This window comes from Ranitomeya imitator, chromosome 4, assembly GCF_032444005.1.
Source record: "Ranitomeya imitator isolate aRanImi1 chromosome 4, aRanImi1.pri, whole genome shotgun sequence".
NCBI classification, from domain to species: Eukaryota; Metazoa; Chordata; class Amphibia; order Anura; family Dendrobatidae; genus Ranitomeya; species Ranitomeya imitator.
The window spans coordinates 600,524,117-600,543,363 of NC_091285.1; the positions used below are offsets into that span (position 1 = coordinate 600,524,117).

General features: G+C 47.2%; 1 protein-coding gene across 1 annotated transcript; it reads left to right on the forward strand.

Moving 5' to 3' along the window:
* The first annotated feature begins 564 nt into the window (after positions 1-564).
* On the forward strand, positions 565-18,891 carry BOLA3 (bolA family member 3). Its single transcript, XM_069766517.1, is given in 5 exon segments — positions 565-762; positions 764-814; positions 2,656-2,779; positions 6,836-6,924; positions 18,622-18,891. Coding segments are annotated over 5 exon segments (417 nt in total). The 5' UTR covers positions 565-675; the 3' UTR covers positions 18,688-18,891.
* Positions 18,892-19,247: the final 356 nt, after the last annotated feature.

The window sequence follows — 19,247 nt, forward strand, 5'->3', positions numbered from 1 at the left end:
ATACTACGTGGCTGGGCAATATACTACGTGGGCTGTGCAATATACTACGTGGGCTGTGCAATATACTACGTGGGCTGGGCAATATACTACGTGGGCTGGGCAATATACTACGTCACTGGATAATATACTACGTGACTGTGCAATATACTACGTGGCTGGGCAATATACTACGTGACTGGGCAATATACTACGTGGGCTGTGCAATATACTACGTGGGCTGTGCAATATACTACGTGGGCTGGGCAATATACTACGTGGGCTGGGCAATATACTACGTGGCTGGGAAATATACTACGTGGGCTGTGCAATATACTACGTGGACATGCATAGTGTAGACTACCCGATGCGTTAGAATCGGGCCACCATCTAGTTATACATAACACAATTACCCTGGTTAGTTATACAGTGAGCCACATACTACTCCCCCAGATTTCCTTGCACTGCTCCCTCTTGTGGCCACAGTAAAGCACTGCGCCTAGATCAGGTTGCTGCAGCCGCTGCTGATGACGTCACGTTTCCTCGACTCCTCTTATATCCGGTAGCTACGTGACAGAGACCAGAGGAGCAATACTTTAAGAAAATAATGGAGCCGCAGCTTTAGTCTGTCGTTTATTCCCTTACACATTGGCAAGAAAGAATCGGTTGTGGTAAAACTCGCTGGTGCCAGTAACAATAATGGCGGCCGGTGCGTCTGATGACGTAATTGCCAAGCGCCGACTACAACAGCGCTTATGGCTGTACAGTAGTGACATTGACTATTCCTCTGCACATTAGGATCATGTGGGCGGCCGGAGCACTGCTCTCCAGGGCGAGGGTGAGTAGCGCTGAGGAAACATCACTGCTCACAGCAGAGAGGCTGGTATAGTGTGTCCTCTCAGCATTGCGCCACATCTCTGCCTTCCGCTGCAGTGTGTCAGTGACTTGAGCTGAGGGATTGCATGGACTGGATGGACCAGTCATATGGCCTGACCGGCAGCACCAGACAATCACCGATGTGCAGCCTTTATCGATCATCGGTCACTGAGATGCCTGTTTACACAGACAGACCTAAGCAAGCGATGGGCATGGTGTAATAGATCCACACTAGATCGCTCAGGGCACGCAGGCGGCCATAGATCTCAGCGGTGCGTTTACACAGGACTATTCACAACCGAGAACGACCAATCTTTTGAGCTACGGAAACAGACAAGTCCTTGTTCATCGGCAGCCTGTTTACACTGAGTCCGCTCTTCCACAACTAGCTTTCAGCTTAAAGACTATCATGTAAAAAAGTGCTATTAACCTGCAGATACGGGGTTAATAGCGTTCTGTACCTGCCCCGTGTCGGCACTGAGAGCCCCGCTGCAGGGAAGTAATGGACATTATTCCTCCCAGCAGCCTCCGACATTCAGTCATAGTCGTGCTGCCGGTGTGACTTCAGTCACCGCTCAGTGCCTAGTGAGCAGCAGTTGTGACTGACAGCCAGTTCAGCATTCCAGCCAGCTGTCAGTCAGGGCCGAGGGCGCTGTAACAGCCTCCACTCACTATGTACTGAGCCGTGACCAAAGCCGCGCCGGCCACAACCCTATGACTGAAAGCCGGAGGCTGCTGGGAGGAATAAAGTCATTTCCTCCCGGCAACTGGGCTCTAAGTGTAAGCGCCGGGCAGCATCAGAATGTGATTAGCCTGCAGAGTAGCCGCATTCTTCAGTTTAATAGCAGTTTTTATACTGACAAGATCACTGTAAAAGATGTTCTCCACTCTGGGCAATCTCTACCTTCGTCTGTCAGGACAACCTGTCACATTGGCTCCAATTCATCGTTAGGTTTTTTTTTTTTTTAAGGCATTTGTTACCTAATCTTTTTACTATGTATTGGTGTATTTTGTGCCCTATCTATTGACATGTGTGCACAATATTGGATGACTTCACACAAATGGGTCCTGAGCTCATTGGGACCAATGTATTCATTAAAGGGAACCTGTCACCCCCAAAATCAAAGATGAGCTGCGGCCACCAGCATCAGGGGCTTATCTACAGCATTCTGTAATGCTGTAGATAAGCCCCCGATGTAACCTGAAAGATGAGAAAAAGAGGTTAGATTATACTCACCCGGGGCGGTCCGATCCGATGGGTGTTGCGGTCCGGTGCCTCCCATCTTCTTACGATGACGGCCTCTTGTCTTCACGCTGCAGCTCCTGCGCAGAGCAAAGTACTGCAGTGCGCAGGCGTTGGGCCTCTCTGACCTTTCTCGGCACCTGCGCACTGCAGTACTTAGCTCTGCCCTCAACAGGGCAAAGTACGCCTGCGCAGGAGCCGCAGCGTGAAGACAAGAAGAGACCGTCATCCTATGAAGATGGGAGGCCCCGGACTCGACCGCGACGCCCATCGGATTGGACCGCCCCTGGGTGAGTATAATCTAACGTCTTTTTCTCATCTTTCAGGATACATCAGGGGCTTATCTACAGCATTACAGAATACAGTAGATAAGCCCCTGATGCTGGCGGGCTTAGCTCACCTTCGATTTTGGGGGTGACAGGTAATTGCTAATTATGGAGACATATTACATCTGCGCATGATGTGTACGGCCTTGTGCATGATCCTGAGAGGATATTTTTGTCTGGTGCATGTTATCAATGGTTAATTATAGGAATATATTTTACTTTCCTTCCGGATAGACTTGTGTCCTCTGTAACCTTAGAAGATCATTTGCCTCAAAGACTGAAGCAGAAGATCGGATCACACACGTACTGAAGACAAAGTTTCCTCTCGCCTCCTTTGTGAACGTGATTGATATATCCGGTAATAAAGAGTGATGTACAATGAGCGTGAGTGAGGACAATGACTTGGGATCCAGTAGATCTCTTGGTTATTCCGTCCCAGCATAATGTCCTCAAGAAAACACCAAGTGTAGAGTAGAAATTCAATATCAGCCATTGTACTGTGTTGGGAGATTGCTACTACCATAGGAAGCTGGCCAGGAGCGGGCATTACTATTGTTACCCCCTACCCTAGATATCCTACCAGGGAGTAAGGTGGTCTCTTAACTCCACATCGGAGGGTTATTATAGCTGTCCAGCCCCAGTCCACACCGGAGGGTTATTATAGTTGTCCAGCCCCAGTCCACGTCGGAGGGTTATTATAGCTGTCCGGCCCCAGTCCACACCGGAGGGTTATTACAGCTGTCCAGCCCCAGTCCACGTCGGAGGGTTATTATAGCTGTCCGGCCCCAGTCCACGTCGGAGGGTTATTATAGCTGTCCGGCCCCAGTCCACGTCGGAGGGTTATTATAGCTGTCCGGCCCCAGTCCACGTCGGAGGGTTATTATAGTTGTCCGGCCCCAGTCCACACCGGAGGGTTATTACAGCTGTCCAGCCCCAGTCCACACCGGAGGGTTATTATAGTTGTCCGGCCCCAGTCCACGTCGGAGGGTTATTATAGCTGTCCAGCCCCAGTCCACACCGGAGGGTTATTACAGCTGTCCAGCCCCAGTCCATGTTGGAGGGTTATTATAGTTGTCCAGCCCCAGTCCACGTCGGAGGGTTATTATAGCTGTCCGGCCCCAGTCCACGTCGGAGGGTTATTATAGCTGTCCGGCCCCAGTCCACGTCGGAGGGTTATTATAGCTGTCCGGCCCCAGTCCACGTCGGAGGGTTATTATAGTTGTCCGGCCCCAGTCCACGTCGGAGGGTTATTATAGCTGTCCGGCCCCAGTCCACACCGGAGGGTTATTACAGCTGTCCAGCCCCAGTCCACACCGGAGGGTTATTATAGTTGTCCGGCCCCAGTTCACGTCGGAGGGTTATTATAGCTGTCCGGCCCCAGTACACGTCGGAGGGTTATTATAGCTGTCCGGCCCCAGTCCACGTCGGAGGGTTATTATAGCTGTCCGGCCCCAGTCCATGTTGGAGGGTTATTATAGCTGTCCGGCCCCAGTCCACGTCGGAGGGTTATTATAGTTGTCCGGCCCCAGTCCACGTCGGAGGGTTATTATAGCTGTCCGGCCCCAGTCCACACCGGAGGGTTATTACAGCTGTCCAGCCCCAGTCCACACCGGAGGGTTATTATAGTTGTCCGGCCCCAGTTCACGTCGGAGGGTTATTATAGCTGTCCGGCCCCAGTACACGTCGGAGGGTTATTATAGCTGTCCGGCCCCAGTCCACGTCGGAGGGTTATTATAGCTGTCCGGCCCCAGTCCATGTTGGAGGGTTATTATAGCTGTCCGGCCCCAGTTCACGTCGGAGGGTTATTATAGCTGTCCGGCCCCAGTACACGTCGGAGGGTTATTATAGCTGTCCGGCCCCAGTCCACGTCGGAGGGTTATTATAGCTGTCCGGCCCCAGTCCATGTTGGAGGGTTATTATAGCTGTCCGGCCCCAGTCCACGTCGGAGGGTTATTATAGCTGTCCGGCCCCAGTACACGTCGGAGGGTTATTATAGCTGTCCGGCCCCAGTCCTTGTTGGAGGGTTATTATAGCTGTCCGGCCCCAGTACACGTCGGAGGGTTATTATAGCTGTCCGGCCCCAGTCCACGTCGGAGGGTTATTATAGCTGTCCGGCCCCAGTCCATGTTGGAGGGTTATTATAGCTGTCCGGCCCCAGTCCACGTCGGAGGGTTATTATAGCTGTCCGGCCCCAGTACACGTCGGAGGGTTATTATAGCTGTCCGGCCCCAGTCCACGTCGGAGGGTTATTATAGCTGTCCAACCCCAGTCCACGTCGGAGGGTTATTATAGCTGTCCAGCCCCAGTCCATGTCGGAGGGTTATTATAGCTGTCCGGCCCCAGTCCACGTCGGAGGGTTATTATAGCTGTCCGGCCCCAGTCCATGTTGGAGGGTTATTATAGCTGTCCGGCCCCAGTCCACGTCGGAGGGTTATTATAGCTGTCCGGCCCCAGTCCATGTTGGAGGGTTATTATAGCTGTCCGGCCCCAGTCCACGTCGGAGGGTTATTATAGCTGTCCGGCCCCAGTACACGTCGGAGGGTTATTATAGCTGTCCGGCCCCAGTCCACGTCGGAGGGTTATTATAGCTGTCCAGCCCCAGTCCACGTCGGAGGGTTATTATAGCTGTCCGGCCCCAGTCCACACTGGAGAGTTCGGCCACTGTTCATGTAATGTGCATTACTGCCCCTACACTTTTATCTGTTAGGCTATGTGCACACATTCAGGAAAGTTTGCAGAATTTTCCTAAGCAAATCTGGATTACTTTCGCATGAAATCCGCACTCGTATTTTTCGCGGGTTGTTTTTGCGTTTTTATTTCGTTTCTTGCACCTTTTTTTGGTGGATTTTTTCTCGTTTTTTTCCTGAGGTTCCCAAAAGAATAATTTAGCAGATCTGCAGATTTTCCCCAAAATTAATGAACATGCTGCGTTTTTTTCCACGATGCGTTTTTTTCGCGGGAAAAAAACGCAGCATGGGCACAAATATTGCGTAATGCATTAAATTGATGGGATGTTTAATGTAATCATTTTTTAAGCGTTTTTGCTGCGGAAAACCGCCGGAAAAACACGAAAAGTCCCGAACATGTGTACATAGCCTTATACTGTTATTTTCTGAATTGTGAAAGAATTTTTCACTCGACCCCAAAAAACTACACACTTGGCCCGACTAAGTATATATGCTTACTCCGGTGGGAGGAGTGAATAACCCGCAGCAGACGCTTTCCTATTTAAATCCATTATGACTTATCACTTTTTTCCTTTTAGGCCTTTTTCAGATGTTATTGATTTTCATACACTAAAGTAACAGACAGATTTCCATCAGTATTTGGTCAGTGTCAGTTTTTTACCATCAAAGTTTTATCATTTTTATTTTTTGTCTTCTAGACGATTTCTCAAGCTTCTCCCATTAAACAAACATGACAATCGGACAGCACACAGACAGACGGACGGCATCTTAGTGCCGTCCATTTTGGTTTTTTTCTCACGGACCTATAGACTTGTATTAACATTCATATTTTGGTCGGCAAATAGACGCGGACATGTGAACCGCCACATAGACTATGATGGTTACGAGCTGTATTGGAAAAACACAGAGCTTTCAGGTGGAAAACTTACGATTAAATTAGGCCGAATTCACATTTGATCCTTAGCTAAAATCAAAACTGGATTGTATTGTAACAAACCTCATGCTGTAAACAGTAACCAGCCAGGGTAGGTCTTCAGTCTAAAGTAAAAAAAAATAAAATAAAAAGGACTTTGTGTAAGGTCTTCATCATTTTTAGGATCTGGCTGCTATTGAATGAAATAAAATAGGATAATACAATTTCTATACAAGGCCGCATTCACACATTCAGTATTTGGTCAGAATTTTACCTCAGTATCTGTAAGGCCGGATTCACATTAGCGTTCGGGGGCTTTCCGGAGGGCTGCGTACGTTGTCTGTTAAGCTCCGCATACTTCTGCATGCGTCCTGCGTACCTATCTTAACATTGGGTACGCAGGACATGCGGATGCGTTGTTTTGACTTGCCTGCCGTCTGCACAAAACGCAACTTGTTGCGTTCCCGTTCGGTCGGCGGGTGCGTCAAAACCACGCATCCACATACATCCGCATGTCCTGCGTAGCCAATGTTATAGCTAGGTACCCAAGAAGCATGCAGAAATAGGCGGAGTTTAACGGAGGAAGTGCGCAGCCCTCCGCAAAGCCCCCGAACACTAATGTGAACTTGGCCTAAGTCAACACCAGGAGTGGGTGATAAATACAGAAGTGGTGAGGTGTTTCCATTACACTTTTTCTTATAATTGTTCCTTTCCTGGTTTTGGCTTACAAATACTGAGGTAAAATACTGACCAAATACTGATACTGTGAACATGGTGTATGTGATAATGAATTGATCCAGGTCTCTTATCACAGGAGGATGCGGAGCGATGTATGAAATCCATGTGGAGTCTGAAGAATTCAAAGAGAAGCGCACAGTCCAGCAGCATAAGATGGTTAATGAAGTGAGTATTGTCCTGTTCTTGCACCACGGTCACACGTTCAGTATTTGGTCAGTATTTTACCTCAGTATTTATAAGCTAAAACCAGGAGTGGGTGATAAATACAGAAGTGGTGAGGTGTTTCTGTTATACTTTTCCTCAGATTGTCCCACTCCTGGTTTTGGCTTACACATACTAAGGTAAAAAATTCACTAAATACTGAAGGGGCAGCACGGTGGCGCAGTGGTTAGCACTGCAGCCTTGCAGCGCTGGGGTCCTGGGTTCTAATCCCACCCAGGACAACATCTGCAAAGAGTTTGTATGTTCTCTCCGTGTTTGTGTGGGTTTCCTCCGGGCACTCCGGTTTCCTCCCACATTCCAAAGACATACTGATAGGGATTCCAGATTGTGAGCCCCATTGGGGACAGTGATGATAATGTGTGCAAAAAACTGTAAAGCGCTGCGGAATATGTTAGCGCTATATAAAAAAAAAAAATAAAGATAAGAAAAAAGGTGTGATCGTGGCTTTAACTACTTCCTGCTAAAGCCAGTTCACCTTCCTGACCAGGCCAACATTTTTCAATTCTGACCAGTGTCACTTTATGTGGTAATAACCCTGACATTCTTCTACATATCCCAGTGATTCTGAGATTTGAGTTTTTTGTGGCACATTGTACTTTGTTTGTGGTAATTTTAAGTCTATAAGATTTGCATTTATTTATGTTAATATCTAAAATTTGTAAAAAAAAAAAAAAAAAAAATTGCAAACGTTGAATTTTTATGATCGTAAAACACAGTCCTACCGCAAAAATTACTTAATGAAAAAATATATTACATGTATATGTCTAGATTATCTAGCAAAAAACCCTTAACCCCTCTGTGACCTTGGACGTACTATCCCGTCGAGGTGCCCTGGGCCTATCTGACCCTTGACGGGATAGTACGTCATGCCCTTTAATGCGATACCGCGACTTAAGTCGCGGTGATCGCATTAAAATTCCGACGCCATCTTACCTGGGGGGAGATGGCCTCGGCATCCAGGGCATTGTCGCCGCCCACCCGCCCTCTCGATCGCTGTGATTGGCTGTTCAATTCTGAACAGCCAATCACAGCCATTCTCATTGTTTCAGCCAATCGGAGCGGCTGAAACAATGAGGTCACAGGCTAGGATCGAGTACCGATGTACAAGAACACCCCGGATTGGCGCGATCGCCGATCACATCGATCGCGCCAATCGCAGGGCACCGTGCGGTATTACCGCGCTGTGCCCTGCCGGAACCTGCGTGGATCGGTGCTCTAATAGCACCGATCCTAGGACAGGACACAGTACAGGCCCAGCAGGGCCTGCAGGAGCCGATTGGCGCGATCGATGTCATCGTCGATCGCGCCAATCACAGGGCGCAGCGGCGATCACGCTGTGACCGCTCTGTGCCCTGCAGGTGACCTGGCTGTGACCTGCCTAGGATGGCGCGAACAGATCCGATCCTAGGCAGGTCACAGCCAGGTCACCAGGAAAGCTCTGATTGGTGGGATCGATGTTATGGTCGATCCCACCAATGACAGGTCACAGCAGCAGCATGACCGCTCTGTGACCTGTCTGTCACCTGCCTGACCTGTGTATGACCGCTCTGCAGGGGTCCTCACTCTAGCTGAGGATTCCTACAGAGCGGTCATACTGCTGGATCTCCTGGTTTGATCTCTCTGCTGGATCTACCTGCTGTGCTGGGTATTGTGGTGCCACAGCAGCCTGTAGCACCACAATCCCTGCTAAAGAAAGAAGACAACTAAACGTAAGTTTTATCCCTGATCCCTGCCCAATCCCCGTTCATCCACCCCAATCCCCGTTCATCCAACCCAATCCCTGTTCATCCACCCCAATCCACCCTTCCCCCTCTTTTTACCCCCTCCACCCCCATTTGTGCCGCCTCCGTGCGCACATTTAGTAGCCGCCGAGCGTTGATTGGTGACGCAGTTCATCGATCAACGCTCGCGCTCGCTTTTTTTCCCTCACCCCCGTTGCGCCAACTCCGTACACACATCCCGGAGCCACCAAAGTTTGATAAGTGACGCAGTTCACTTATCAGAGTTTGTGCCTGCCGTTTTCCTTTTTTTTTTCACCCCCCTTTTGCGCCACCTGACTACAACCGTACGTTTTGATCACTGATCCCTGCCCAATCCCCACTTCCACCCCCATCTCCCTTCCCCCTCTTTTTACCCCCCTTTGCACCTCCTTCCGTGCGCCCATTTAACAGCCGCCAAACGTTGATTGGTGACGCAGTTCACCGATCAATGCTCGCGCTCGCTTTTTTTCCCTCACCCCGTTGCGCCAACTCCGTACACACATCCCGCAGCCGCCAAAGTTTGATAAGTGACGCAGTTCACTTATCAGAGTTTGTGCCTGCCGTTTTCCTTTTTTTTTTTTCACCCCCCTTTTGCGCCACCTGACTACAACCGTACGTTTTGATCACTGATCCCTGCCCAATCCCCACTTCCACCCCCATCTCCCTTCCCCCTCTTTTTACCCCCCTTTGCACCTCCTTCCGTGCGCCCATTTAACAGCCGCCGAACGTTGATTTGGTGACGCAGTTCACCGATCAACGCTCGCGCTCGCTTTTTTTCCCTCACCCCCGTTGCGCCAACTCCGTACACACATCCCGCAGCCGCCAAAGTTTGATAAGTGACGCAGTTCACTTATCAGAGTTTGTGCCTGCCGTTTTCCTTTTTTTTTTTCACCCCCCTTTTGCGCCACCTGACTACAACCGTACGTTTTGATCACTGATCCCTGCCCAATCCCCACTTCCACCCCTATCTCCCTTCCCCCTTCTTTTACCCCCTTTGCACCTCCTTCCGTGCGCCCATTTAACAGCCGCCGAGCGTTGATTGGTGACGCAGCTCACCGATTAACTCTCGCGCTCGCTTTTTTCCCCTCAGCCTTTTTGCGCAACCTCCGTACACACATCCCGCAGCCGCCAAACTTTGATAAGTGACGCAGTTCTCTTATCAGAGTTTGTGCCTGCCTTTTTTTTTTTTTAACAGGTTTGTCTTCTCCTTTTAGCATTTTCTTTTCAGATAAGTTTGCACAAATCACTATCCCCCCACACATACACATACAGTTATCAATAAAGTGCACCCAATCACCATATTCACACAAAAATGTCCCGCTCGTCCCGTTCGTCCCAACAGCGCTATTCATTGGAGGAGGCATATGCTTTCCTTGCCTCCGACACTGATAGCGAGGGAGAGGATCCCACTTTTCTTTACCTTTCTGATTCTTCATCCTCCTCCTCCTCCTCCTCCTCATCTTCCTCCTCGGGTCCTGCGGAACCACCACGCAGACGCCCCAGGACAGAAGATGAGGCAGCCCCCACCACTCCTGAACCAGCGCTCCCCACTGCGGAACCCACATGGACCTCGCCCCCGGAAAATTACGAGCCACTAATTCCTGATTTTGTGGCAGAATCAGGAATCAAGTATGACACCACGGGCCTCACAGAAACAGACTTTTTCAAAGTCTTTTTCTCTGAGGATTTTATTAACCTCATGGTGGAGCAAACTAATTTGTATGCTCATCAATTTTTGGAGCAAAACCCCGGTACATCATTTTCCAACTGGTCTCCTGTAGACGCAGTTGAAATGATGCAGTTTTGGGGCCTGGTCCTCCACATGGGGATCGTGAAGAAGCCAGAAATGCGGCAATATTGGAGTGTAGATGTTTTATATAACACTCCAGTATTCCGAATGGCCATGGTTCGGAGACGTTTTGAGGCCATCCATAAATTCCTGCATTATTCCGATAATGCACAGTGTCCCGCACGAGATGACCCCAACTTTAACCGTCTGTTCAAAGTTCGGCCGGTCATCGAACACTTCAACAAAAAGTTTTCTGAAGTGTACGTGCCCAAAAGGGACATCTGCGTGGATGAGTCCTTGGTCCATTTTAAGGGGCGGCTCGGATTCCGTCAATACCTGCCCAACAAATGGGCCAGGTACGGAATCAAACTCTACAAGCTGTGTGAGAGTACCTCAGGGTACACCTACAGCTTTAGAGTCTACGAGGGGAAGGACAGCAGGATTGAACCCCCTGAGTGTCCTCCTGTCCTGGGAGTGAGTGGGAAGATCGTGTGGGATTTGGTGCACCCACTGCTGGATAAAGGTTATCACCTCTATACTGATAACTTTTATACCAGCATCCCACTCTACAAATCCCTCTCTGCGCGAGGTACCGCAGCCTGCGGTACTGTGCGCAAAAATCAGAGAGGCCTCCCAAAGACGCTACTTCGGCAGATGCTCAGAAAAGGTGAGAGCAAGGCCCAATATAGCGACCACCTGCTGGTGGTCAAGTACAAGGACAAGAGGGATGTCCTTCTCTTGACCACCATACATGGTGATGGCAGAGCCCTCAGCACTGTACGGGGTACCTCTACACAGGTCTGCAAACCGGACTGTGTACTGGGCTACAACAAAAGCATGGGGGGGGGTTGATCTCTCTGATCAACTCCTCCAACCATACAGTGCTTTGAGAAAGGCCAAGGTGTGGTACAAAAAGTTGGCCGTCCACATCGTACAAATGGCAATGCTCAACGCTTTCCTGCTGTTACGATATGCACGCCACACCGATACATCGTACCTTCAGTTCCAGGAGGTAGTGGTTAAGGCCCTGATATTTGGTACTCCGGAAGGAGAGGGCCCCAGTACTTCCGGAACTGAAGGTGCTCGTATCGTACCAGGCCAGCATTTTCCGGGGGTGGTCCCGCCAACCGGAAGAAAAGGTAAGCCGCAAAAAAGGTGCCGAGTGTGTTACAAAAGGGGAATACGCAAGGACACCATTTATCAATGCGACACCTGTCCCGAAAAACCTGGCCTGTGTATGAAGGATTGCTTCAGATTGTACCACACCTCCATGCACTACTAATTTACTTTACAAGAAAGCGTACATTAGTTCCAAAAAGGGGGCACATCTAGATAAGTTCCTTGGGGGGGGAAGGGGGTCTAGGTTCCAAAATGATGTCACTTGTGTTTTTTTTTTTACTGTTTAGGCACATCAGGGGCTCTGCAAACGGAACATGACGACCGCAGACCATTTCATCAAAGTCTGCATTCCAAAACGTCACAACTTCCCTTTCGAGCCCCAACGTGTGCCTAAACAGTTTTTTCCCACATATGGCGTACCAGCGTAATCGGGACAATTTGGACAACAACTTTTGATGTCCAATTTCTCCTGTTACCTTTGGGAAAATTAAAAATTGGGGACTAAAATATCATTTTTGTGGGAAAAAATAGGATTTTTTATTTTCACGCCTGGGCATTATAAACTTTAGTGTAGCACGTGGGGGTTCAAAATTCTCACCAAACACCTAGATAAGTTCCTTAGGGGGTACAGTTTCCAAAATGGGGTCACTTGTGGGGGGTTTCTACTGTTTAGTCACATCAGGGGCTCTGCAAATGGAACATGATGCCAGCAGAACATTCCATCAAAGTCTGCATTCCAAAACGTCACTACTTCCCTTTCGAGCCCCAACGTGTGCCCAAACAATAGTTCCTCCCCACATATGGGGTATCAGCGTACTCAGGACAAATTGTACAACAACTTTTGGGGTCCAATTTCTCCTGGTACCCTTGGGAAAATTAAAAATTGGGGACTAAAATATCATTTTTGTGGGAAAAAATAGGATTTTTTATTTTCACGCCTGGGCATTACAAACTTTAGTGAAGCACGTGGGGGTTCAAAATTCTCACCACACAACTAGATAAGTTCCTTAGAGGGTCTAGTTTCCAAAATGGGGTGACTTGTGGGGGGTTTCCACTGTTTAGGCGCATCAGGGGCTCGTCAAACGTGACATGGCGTCCGATCTCAATTCCAGCCAAATTTAGCTTGAAAAAGTCAAACGGCGCTCCTTTCCTTCTGAGCCCTGCCATGTGTCCAAACAGTGGTTTCCCCCCACATATGGGGTATCAGCGTACTCAGGACAAATTGTACAACAACTTTTGGGGTCCAATTTCTCCTTTTACCCTTGAGAAAATAAAAAATTGGGGACTAAACCATCATGTTTGTGGAAAAAATAGGATTTTTTTTTCACGCCCGGGCGTTATAAACTTTCGTGAAGCACTTGGGGGATAAAAGTGCTCATGACACAGCTAGATAAGTTCCATAGGGGGTCTAGTTTCCAAAATGGGGTAACTTGTGGTGGGTTTCCACTGTTAAGGCACATCAGGGGCTCGCCAAACGCGACATGGCGTCCAATCTCAATTCCAGCCAAATTTAGCTTGAAAAAGTCAAATGGCGCTCCTTTCCTTCTGAGCCCTGCCATGCGCCCAAACAGTGGTTCCCCCCCACATATGGGGTATCAGCGTACTCAGGACAAATTGGACAACAACTTTTGGGGTCTATTTTCTCCTTTTACCCTTGAGAAAATAAAAAATTGGGGACTAAACGATCATGTTTGTGGAAAAAATAAGAATTTTTTATTTTCACGCCTGGGCATTACAAACTTTAGTGAAGCACGTGGGGGTTCAAAATTCTCACCACACAACTAGATAAGTTCCTTAGAGGGTCTAGTTTCCAAAATGGGGTGACTTGTGGGGGGTTTCCACTGTTTAGGCGCATCAGGGGCTCGTCAAACGTGACATGGCGTCCGATCTCAATTCCAGCCAAATTTAGCTTGAAAAAGTCAAACGGCGCTCCTTTCCTTCTGAGCCCTGCCATGTGTCCAAACAGTGGTTTCCCCCCACATATGGGGTATCAGCGTACTCAGGACAAATTGTACAACAACTTTTGGGGTCCAATTTCTCCTTTTACCCTTGAGAAAATAAAAAATTGGGGACTAAACCATCATGTTTGTGGAAAAAATAGGATTTTTTTTTCACGCCCGGGCGTTATAAACTTTCGTGAAGCACTTGGGGGATAAAAGTGCTCATGACACAGCTAGATAAGTTCCATAGGGGGTCTAGTTTCCAAAATGGGGTAACTTGTGGTGGGTTTCCACTGTTAAGGCACATCAGGGGCTCGCCAAACGCGACATGGCGTCCAATCTCAATTCCAGCCAAATTTAGCTTGAAAAAGTCAAATGGCGCTCCTTTCCTTCTGAGCCCTGCCATGCGCCCAAACAGTGGTTCCCCCCCACATATGGGGTATCAGCGTACTCAGGACAAATTGGACAACAACTTTTGGGGTCTATTTTCTCCTTTTACCCTTGAGAAAATAAAAAATTGGGGACTAAACGATCATGTTTGTGGAAAAAATAAGAATTTTTTTTTTCACGCCCGGGCGTTATAAACTTTCGTGAAGCACTTGGGGGATAAAAGTGCTCATGACACATCTAGATAAGTTCCTTAGGGGGTCTAGTTTCCAAAATGGGGTCACTTGTGGGGGGTTTCCACTGTTTAGGCACATCAGGGGCTCGCCAAACGCGACATGGCGTCCGATCTCAATTCCAGCCAAATTTAGCTTGAAAAAGTCAAACGGCACTCCTTTCCTTCTGAGCTCTGCCATGCGCCCAAACAGTGGTTCCCCCCACATATGGGGTATCAGCGTACTCAGGACAAATTGTACAACAACTTTTGGGGTCCAATTTCTCCTTTTACCCTTGAGAAAATAAAAAATTGGGGACTAAACCATCATGTTTGTGGAAAAAATAGGATTTTTTTTTCACGCCCGGGCGTTATAAACTTTCGTGAAGCACTTGGGGGATAAAAGTGCTCATGACACATCTATATAAGTTCCTTAGGGGGTCTAGTTTCCAAAATGGGGTCACTTGTGGGGGGTTTCCACTGTTTAGGCACATCAAGGGCTTGCCAAACGCGACATGGCGTCCGATCTCAATTCCAGCCAAATTTAGCTTGAAAAAGTCAAACGGCGCTCCTTTCCTTCTGAGCCCTGCCATTCGCCCAAAAAGTGGTTCCCTCTCACATGTGGGGTATCAGCGTACTCAGCATAAATTGGACAACAACTTTTGAGGTCCATTTTCTCTTTTTACCCTTGGGAAATTAAAAAGATTATTGCTGAAAGATCATTTTTGTGACTAAAAAGTTAAATGTTAATTTTTTCCTTCCATGTTGCTTCTGCTGCTGTGAATCACCTGAAGGGTTAATAAACTTCTTGAATGTGGTTTTGAGCACCTTGAGGGGTGCAGTTTTTAGAATGGTGTCGCTTTTGGGTATTTTCTGCCATATAGACCCCTCAAAATGACTTCAAATGTGAGGTGGTCCCTAAAAAAAATGGTTTTGTAAATTTTATTGTAAAAATGAGAAATTGCTGGTCAAATTTTAACCCTTATAACTTCCTTGAAAAAAAAAAGTTTGTTTCAAAAATTGTGCTGATGTAAAGTAGACATGTGGGAAATGTTATTTATTAACTATATTGTGTCACATAACTCTTTGGTTTAACAGAATAAAAATTCAAAGTTGGAAAATTGTGAAATTTTCAAAATTTTCGCCAAATTTCCGTTTTTTTCACAAATAAACGCAAGTTATATCGAAGAAATTTTAGCACTATCATGAAGTACAATATGTTACAAGAAAACAATCTCAGAATCGCTAAGATCCGTTGAAGCGTTTCGGAGTTATAACCTCATAAAGGGACAGTGGTCAGAATTGTAAAAATTGGCCTGGTCATTGACGTGCAAACCACCCTTGGGGGTAAAGGGGTTAAGGCTATTTGCACACATTGCGGATCTGCAGCGTTTTTTTTTCTGCGTGGAATTCCACCAAATCAGTAAAGGATTGCTCAAGCAATGTTAATGGGAATCCAGAATTGGTGTGCACATGCTGCGGAAAATTTGCATGTCAATTCTTTTTGCGGATCTGCAGCGTTTCTGCACCCATTGACTTCCATTGATTCTGTCAAATCTGCAGCCAAACCGCAGGTGTAAAAAGGTTATGGATTTTCTACGGATTTGCGCGCCAAAAACACTGCAGAAAGGAAATAATGTCAGAAGGAGGAAGAGTTTGTGGGCAGAGAACATGTGTGTGAGCGGAGAATATGTATCTGCCTGTGGGTGTCTACGTCTGTCTGCAGGTGTTTGTGTGTACGTCTGTCTGCGGGTGTCTGCGTCTACAGGTGTCTGTGTGCGTTTGTCTGCGGGTGTCTGTGTGTCTGCAGGTGTCTGTGTGTGTTTGCGGGTGTCTGGTGTGTGTGTTTGCGGGTGTCTGTGTGTCTGTCTGCGGGTGTCGTTGTGTGTACCCAGGCGTCGTCTGATGGGACTACTACTCCCATCCGGCTTTGTCTGCTGCCACATATAACAATGACCGCATGAGCCCATGATGGGAGAGTAGTCCTATCATCCCCGCAACTGTGTTCAATTGTAAAAAATAAAAATAAAAACATTTACATAATTGCATACAATATGCATACTCACCCATCACCTAATCCCCGATGCCCGCGTTTCCAATCAAAAATAATAAACCAACATATACTTACCTTTCCGCCATAGTCCAATTAATAACGAGTGTCCCACGACGATCTCACATGTAGAACAGACACATCGAGAGATGTGACCGCTCTACCCAGCCTCCGGCAATTCTGTGAGTGATTGGGAGAAGGTGTTGTGGTCAGATGAGACAAAAATTGAGGTCTTTGGCATTAAAGCAACTCACCGTTTTTGGAGGAAGAGAAATGCTGCATATGACCCAAAGAACACCGTCCCCACTGTCAAGCATGGAAGTGGAAACATTATGTTTCGGGGGTGTTTCTCTACTAAGGGCACAGGACTACTTCACCGCATCAATGGGAGTATGGATAGAGCCATGTACCATAAAATCCTGAGTGACAACCTCCTTCCCTCCGCCAGGACATTAAAGGGAACCTGTCACCTCAAATTGGCGAGATATTAAAATGAGTTTTTACCGGTCCAATGGGCGGCATTTTCTCTTCATTTATCCACCCCGTCTGTCCCTGTTTTCCACAATATTTTAGTGAATTAGAGTATGTGTGCGCCATAGTTGGCGCGTGTGCAATGTGATCTTCGGTGGCGCACGCGCAGTATGCTTTGCCTAACTGCGGGCAAAGCCAAACAGCATTACTGCGCATGCGCCCGCGCACTATGTCCCGGAAGTATTTAGCTGTGTTCCGGGACACAGTGCGTGGGTGCATGCGCAGTAATGCTTTTCGGCTTTGCCTGCAATTGGGCAAAGCATACTGCGTGTGCGCCACCGAAGATTGCATTGCGCACGTGCCAACTATGGTGCACACATACTCTAATTCACTAAAGTATTGCGGAAAACAGGGACGGACGGGGTGGATAAATGAAGAGGAAACGCCGCCTATCGGACCGGTAAAAACTCATTTTAATATCCCAGGAATTTGAGGTGACGGGTTCCCTTTAAAAATGGGTTGTGGCTGGGTCTTTCAGTAAAGACAATGACCCAAAACATACAGCCAAGGCAACAAAGGAGTGGCTCAAAAAGAAGCACATTAAGGTCATGGAGTGGCCTAGCCAGTCTCCAGACCTTAATTCCATAGAAAACTTATGGAGGGAGTTGAAGCTCCGAGTTGCCAAGGGACAGCCTCAAAATCTTAATGATTTAGAGATGATCTGCACAGAGGAGTGGACCAAATTTCCTAACGTGCGCAAACCTCATCATCAGCTACAAAACGTGTCTGACTGCTGTGCTTGCCAACAAGGGTTTTCCACCAAGTATTCAGTCTTGTTTGCCAGAGGGATCAAATACTTATTTCTCACTGCAAAATGCAAATAAATTTATATAATTTACCGTATACAAGATTATTTTCTGGATTTTATTTCTCAATGTTAATATTAGCCTACCCTTAAAATTATGAACTGTTTATGACTTTGTCAGTGGGCAAACTTACAAAATCAGCAAGGGATCAAATAATTATTTCCTTCACTATATGCTCATATAGAGGCACACAGCTCTGCTACTTATGCTCATTTAGAGGCACACAGCTCTGCTACTTATGCTCATGTAGAGGCACACAGCTCTGCTACTCATGCTCATGTAGAGGCACACAGCTCTGCTACTTATGCTCATGTAGAGGCACACAGCTCTGCTACTTATGCTCATGTAGAGGCACACAGCTCTGCTACTTATGCTCATGTAGAGGCACACAGCTCTGCTACTTATGCGCGTATAGAGGCACAGCTTTGCTACATATGCATGTATAGAGGCACACAGCTCTGCTACATATACACGTAAAGAGGCACACAGCTCTGCTACATATGCACATATGGAGACACACAGCTCTGCTACCTATGCGCGTATAGAGGCACAGCTTTGCTACATATGCACTTATAGAAGCACACAGCTCTGCTACATATGCATGTATAGAAGCACACAGCTCTGCTACATACGCACATATGGAGACACACAGCTCTATTTCTATACACCCATAGCTTTGCTACATGCACATTTTAGCACAGACATAAGCACTATACGTTACCACACCTTGCAGTTCCTCCCAGGCATATGATTGATCACATGACCTGGAGCTAGTTGGGTCAGGACATGCAGTTTCCTCTCCTACTCAGCACCGATCACTTAGATCAGTGTCAGACAGGAGGAGAGTCAGCAGCTCTCAGTGATCAGGAAGGTCGCGGTGTCTGCATTTTCCTCTATCAGAGGAAGCTGCCTCTGGATTATAAGAAGCACAAACTTTTTATCAAGAGTTTTTGCCTCGCTAAAAGGTGCATCCTATAGTCTGAAAAATACGACTTATATTTGGTTATTTAGTTTCTTATTTCCTCCTTTGTTTTCCATTTTTTCTAGGCTCTTCAAGAAGAGATTAAAGCAATGCACGGGCTCAGGATATTCACGTCTGTCCCGAAACCCTGAAGTTTTCCCATACAGGAGCGAAGTTCAATATGTAACCAGATTGTCAGCTGCTGTGTACTCCTGAGACCTGACGGGGGGCTTCGGCAATATTTCATGTGACCCCGGATATTGGAGATCTATTTATATGAAGCTACAGACATTGCACATTATAGTTTTGCTACCTAGAATATAAAATTGACATTCTAATAAAGTGAAGTAACACAATGTGCACAGTTATGTTGTTTTATTTTACTAACAAGAATTCAAAAAAACGGAGGGAACTATGAGGATGAAAATACACATGTAGGTAGTATACAACTATGACAAATGTGTGACATCGAATAAATAGAAGAGAAAATCCTCTACTAACACCACATGGGTATTTATGGACCTATTATGGACTCACCGGTGAACATACATGCAATAGACGAAGAAAGAACCAAGGATGCAAGTCCAATTATGTAGTTAAAAAAAATACAGCTTTATTTAGTCAAATACATTAAAAGGTTATCGGGTGAGGAGAAAAAGGACTGAGCGTACAACAGACACAGTTTCAAGACAACACTCTCATAAAAATGATG